The 6,117-nt window shown below is 37.3% G+C and overlaps 2 protein-coding genes across 2 annotated transcripts in view; both read left to right on the top strand.

The window, feature by feature from the left end:
- LOC118416869 (N-alpha-acetyltransferase 10-like) overlaps window positions 1-1,181 on the top strand; it is a gene marked incomplete in the record, with an annotated part of 5,366 nt that extends 4,185 nt beyond the window's left edge. Inside the window, 1 exon segment of the mRNA XM_035822146.1 lies at window positions 1,142-1,181.
- Window positions 1,182-3,108: 1,927 nt separating this feature from the next.
- Window positions 3,109-6,117, top strand: part of LOC118415422 (multifunctional protein ADE2-like) — a 15,223-nt gene continuing 12,214 nt past the window's right edge. The window contains exon 1 of the mRNA XM_035820032.1: window positions 3,109-3,130. Within this exon, the coding sequence (XP_035675925.1) occupies window positions 3,109-3,130 (22 nt within the window). The remainder of the gene's footprint in view (window positions 3,131-6,117) is intronic.

Genomic DNA, 6,117 nt, shown 5'->3' on the forward strand with positions numbered 1-6,117 from the left:
TATTGTCACTTTTCACTACATGAACTCAAGGATACCAGACTTGTGTCACTTCTACAACGTTAACTACACTAAAGTCTGACAAGTGAAATTGTACTGATCTGAATAGGAGTGAAACTGTAACATCTTGAAACTGTGATTGATATTTGGCATTTTGATCACTTTTCAGTTGTTATTTTTCTTCCAAAGTTGTGAAATGATTCTATATCACCTGTTGGTGTCTTTCACATATAAGATTTTTGTCACTACTTTAAAAGAAATTACTTTATCAGAAATTACTTTATCAGAAAACATACTCACATGAAATTTACCATGAAAGTGATGCTATATACTATAGTGTACCTTGAGTAAAGTTGCAGAAGTGACTCAAGTGTGGTAGTCTTCGGTGAAGTTAACATTGTAGAAGTACAGAAGTAGGCTTGAGTGTAGTTGGTAATGAGTTAGTAGGTTTGCATTTGAAACTGAATAAAATCATTGTTTATAAAAAAAATTATTGCTGTTTCATACATCTTAGCATCGTTTGAGTTTGGATCGGAGTTTCTCCTAGGAGAGATCCCGATTGCAATCTGTACTAGGAGAATCGCCGATTCTACTAGTACAGATTGCGATCGGGATCTGTTTCCTATATCTATTGTAGTTTCTCCTAGGAGAAACTCCGATCGCGATCTCTCCTAGGAGGATCGGCGATTCTCCTGGATCGTGATCTCCACTGTGACATATGCAAGTGGTGAGAAACACAATCATTCTTTTGGTACCAGTTTCTTGGTACATGTTTCTGTATGTGTAAAAAAAACACAATCTTTCTAATGAACCCCACGTGTGTGTCTTAGTTGCCCATTTTAGTAAAAAAAAGATAAATCTTGCGGATTTGATTTTGCATTCAGAGAAAATTGAATGTCTGTGGTAGTTTTTATGTCACGATAGTGCTATAGTATGGTCAAAATACTGTACAGTAATAAAAACTTTGGTGTCTTTACGGGGCAGCCAGTGAGACAGAACAGAAACTTTCACAGTGCTTTTGTGTTTTGCAGTAAAGCAGCCACTGCAAAAAGCACTTACATCTAATGATACTGGGATTTACACTTTTTAGTTTCACATGGCAAGTTGAAGAACATGCTGACATCTATTCATATTCTGCCCACAGTAACCGAGCAGCTCTGAACTTGTACCAGACAACTCTGAAGTTCACGTAAGTAAAATATGGTCCATAGACCATTTTGTGTTTTTGCTTACATACTAGACTCATTGTTTGCTAACGTTGGTATTTCATAAACATATAGTAGTAGTTTTAGACTTCCAATTTATAGTATCTCACTGAAGTTTTAGAATTCATTGTCATAGTATCTCTATTTAAATGTTTAACTAGTTAAGTATTGTCAAGTATTGTGGATTCGGACCGTAAAGACACAATTTTTCTTAGTACTAGTACTTTATCAACAGTATGAAAACTTTCCCAGGCGGAAGCAAAAGCTTTGGTGCCTGGAACGTTCATGGCTTAGGTACCAAATTAGAGGATATAGATTTCGTGTCTTATGTAAACAAGTTTGACTTCTTCTCGCTCCTAGAAACCTGGAGCACAGAAAACACAAAAATTAACATTCCCGGCTACAGTTATTTCCACCAATGCAGACAAAAAAACAAGCGAGCAAAGCGCTCATCGGGGGGTATAATTTTCTTCTACAAGACTGAGTACAGAAACTACGTCAAGAAAGCACAATCAAAATCCACAGATGTTCTCTGGGTACAGATAGACCGAAAGCTACTGGGCCTACCAAAAGACTTGTTCATCTGTTCGGCATATATTAGTCCCAGCACATCAACCACCCACAAATACGCAGAAAATCATACATTAGAAATCCTAGAAAGCGAAATATCCAGATATAGTTCAGACGGATTTATTTTACTTGGCGGCGACTTAAACGCTCGTCTTGGTGATTTGCGCGATTATGTAGATGATAGCACTCCTGACGATTGTAATCCAGACAGCTTCCCTTACTCCTCAGATAGACAACACATGGATAAGGCCCCTCCGAATAAATTCGGCAGGCATATCGCTGACCTATGTGTTCAAGCTAACCTAAGAGTTTTAAACGGGAGGGTAGCTGGGGATTTACAGGGGAAATTCACCTGTCACCAACCGCATGGAAGCAGCACAGTTGACCACATAATTTGCAGTCAGTCCCTGATCCCACATATCTTATCGTTTCACATAAAACCATTAACGTTATTCTCTGATCACTGCATGGTTTGGGCATTAATCCAATCAAAATCAACAAATCACTCCTATCAAGAAAGCCGGAAAATATCAAATGCAAAACCTCTCCCCAAACAATATAAATGGAACGATAAATCAGCCCAGAAGTTTCTTTCTTCTCTCGGCCAGTCTCATTTCGTCGACAGACTACGTTTACTTTGTTCTAATGTTCCAAACAACATAAACAGCACTTCGGAAATCGATGATTATGTGTCTGAGTTTGGTTCCATTCTGAGAGAAGCAGGTGATCAGTCGCTATGTTTGAAAAGGGTAAGGAAACGCCCACGTAAAAGACAAAACAAGAAATGGTTTGACAAAACCTGCATGGAAATGAAAAGGGAAGTGAAAAACATAGCATCTTTACTGGAAAAAAATCCGTCGAATCCAGACATAAGGGGTAGATTCTTCAAAAGTAAAAAAGAATATAAGAAATTGTTAAAAAAAGAAAAAACGAGATTTCCACCAACAAATCATGGATCAATTGTCTTCACTAAAGGAAAGAAACCCGAGTGCATTCTGGAACTTGATAAATAAACTGAAACCAGGAAAGCCAAATGACGATAACCAGATTACAGAAGAGGAATGGGTAAATCACTTCAAGAATCTTGACAAATTTCCTGATAGCTCTACAGACAACGACCTTCCCAGTGAAAACGTTCAAACAGACTTTTCGAACACCCCACCAAACTCGTCAGAACTAGATTCCGCAATTACTCCAGAAGAATTGGACACCGCAGTTTTAAAACTAAAAAACAATAAGTCAAGCGGCAATGACAGAATTTTGAATGAAATGCTAAAATCTGGTAAAATGTTGCTTAAAGAACCTATACTCCACTTGTTTAACACTTGCTTACAAAATGGTCATTTCCCGCAAGAATGGTCAGTAAGTCATATTGTTCCTATCCACAAGTCAGGAGACACCTCCCTGCCAGATAACTACAGAGGGATTTCTATAATCAGCTGTTTAGGGAAATTATTTTCCTCCATTCTAAATTCACGCCTTGTCAAATACGCAGAACACAATAACCTCTTCCAGCCACACCAAGCAGGCTTCAGACAAAACTTTAGAACTACCGATAATCTGTTTGTTTTAAGTACACTAGTTAGCAAATATCTAAACAAAAATCGTCAACTTTACGCTTGCTTCATTGATTTTAGCAAAGCATTTGATTCTGTTTGGAGAAACGGCCTCTTGTTTAAATTGAGTAAGCTCGGTATTGGTGGTAAATTTCTAAAAGTAATAGAAGGCATGTATTCAAAGACTATAAACTGCGTTAAATCTAAAAATGGATTGACTGAAACTTTTGTTACTAATTGTGGTGTGAGACAAGGGTGTAATTTAAGCCCTACATTATTTAACCTTTTTCTTAGCGATATTGTGTCCCAATTTGACGGTGCTCCCTGTAATCCTCCATTTATGTACAACAAAACTGTCCCTTGCTTGTTGTATGCTGACGACTTGGTAATTTTTTCCGAGTCCAAACAGGGATTACAGCATTCCTTGAACAATCTGGAAAATTATTGTGCACTTTGGAAATTAAAAGTGAATCTTAGGAAAACAAAAATTATTGTATTTAAAAAGGGTGGCAGTCTACCTAAAAACTGTTCTCTCCTGTTTGATAATCGTGAAATAGAAATTGTAACTTGTTATACTTATCTCGGTATTATTGTGAGTGCAGCTGGCACGTTTAAAGCTAACAACAAATACCTGAGTGGCAAAGGTCTGAAGGCTTTATTCGGAATAAAACAATCTTTAGATAAAGCCACCGCCTCATTACCAGTTAGAAACAAACTTTTCGATGCATGTGTCAAACCTATTCTACTTTATGGCTCAGAAATCTGGGGCGCATTAAAAAGCCCTAAAACCTGTCCCATTGAATCTGTTCACCTTAAATTCTGCAAACAAGCACTAAATATCCCCAGACCAGCATCTAACCTTGCCACAAGAGCGGAATTAGTGAGGTACCCCATTCAACTGGAAGCCTCCCTGAACGCTATCAAACACTTTCTAAGAATCCGTCAAAACGTGCCAGCTGACAGTCTACAAGCCGACGCCCTATCTTGTCAATTACAACTAGATGCAAATGGAAACAAGTGCTGGGCGTCCGGCGTTCGTAAGATACTGGAGGAATGCGGTTTTGCCTACATATGGAGATCTCAGATATCTCTAGGAACAAACCTATTACCTATAACCAACGCCATCAGCCAACGATTAAAGGATATTTATATTCAAACATTTAAAGCTGAAATACACAATGACAACCGGGACAAATCTTTCGGTAACAAATTACGAACCTATAGATTATTCAAGACTATTTATAAAGAAGAAGAATATCTGATGGTGAAAAACATACAGCACAGATTGGCTGTCACTAAACTCCGGATTAGTTGCCACAAGTTACATATCGAAACTGGAAGGCACAACCGCACCCCTCTGCAGCATAGAGTCTGCCAATTTTGTGATTTGCAACAAGTAGAAGATGAACAGCATTTTATTTTACACTGTAAACTGTACCATAATGAACGGATTGTGCTTTATGAATATATAAGAAAAGAGTTCCCATATTTTGAACACCTTAATGCAACGGATAAGTTTCTATTTTTGATGCGCCTAGACAAACCCTGTATATCAAACATTATCTGTTCCTATATCTACACCTGTACAAAGAAGCGAGAAGATGTCGACCATCCTGTTAGCTTAGTACCTTCAGCTAGTTAATTGTATCTTGTTGTTTTTGCATATGTTTGTTATGTCTGTTATCAGTCATGTCTGTTATCAGTGACCTGTACCTAGCCCGTCGAGGCATGAATGTACAATAAAGGTCTTTCAATATATTAAATAAACTCTGTATAATAAAGTCAAACAAAAGTTTCTTTGTACTATATGTAATGAGTAGGGGTAGTATTTTATATGGAGAGAATTAAGGTACACTTCACATAAAGCTGTTTTTCTAATGCACTTAAATGAGATATAGCTTACAGCAAAATCTGTGAAAACAATTGTCTACTTCCCCTTCAGATTTTACCTAGTGTTTATGTGTAATCAAAGCTTTCTCCAAAATATCCCCAATTGTAACACATAAGCATATACATAACTGGATTCAGGAAGTGGAACTACTTCTTGATATCTACTAAAAGTTGACCACAATCAAAACCAATTGTTATTTTCTTTAGATTGTACCTATTATATATAAAGTACTGTAAATGCAGAAACTTTTGCAGTGGTTTATTGTTCACGTTTTTGGCGGTGGCCGCTTCACCGCGAATTTAAAACCACCGCGAACATTTTTCCATAGCAGTAAAAGACTGTAGTGCATGGTGCTACCGCGAACTTAAAACCACCGCGAAAAGTCCTTTTTCCCGCTACTGCGTAATTAAATCCCCTCAAACTTAAATGCATTTACAGTAAAGATATTCATGTGTAGTCAGCTGTTTTTTTGTTTCTTCCCAAACATCTCCAATAGTGATACATTATTTTACAGAACTGAAATCAGGAAGTAAAACTACTTTGTGATGGCTAGAAACACAACACGTTTGAATTTCCTTTCTCCAATGTCCGAAACAATGATGAATTGTTGAACTCGTTTAACTGGTAATATCCAACACAAAAATTGGACTCACTCAAAATTCTGATAGTGACAGTTTTCAACTTCTACCAACACAGATGAACTTTCAAGATTAAGATTAGGAAGGATTATGGCTAGGATTGCTTGAAAACTGTCAAAAATTTGGGTGAGTCCTATTTTTGCGTTGGATATTGCTGTTAAACTAGTTCAAGAATGACTTCTACCAACACAGATGAACTTTCAAGTTAAGATGTTGAATTGTACCTCGCACAGGATCAGTGAAATCGAGCCCAAGTACTA

Source organism: Branchiostoma floridae, chromosome 5 (genome assembly GCF_000003815.2).
Source record: "Branchiostoma floridae strain S238N-H82 chromosome 5, Bfl_VNyyK, whole genome shotgun sequence".
NCBI lineage: Eukaryota > Metazoa > Chordata > Leptocardii > Amphioxiformes > Branchiostomatidae > Branchiostoma > Branchiostoma floridae.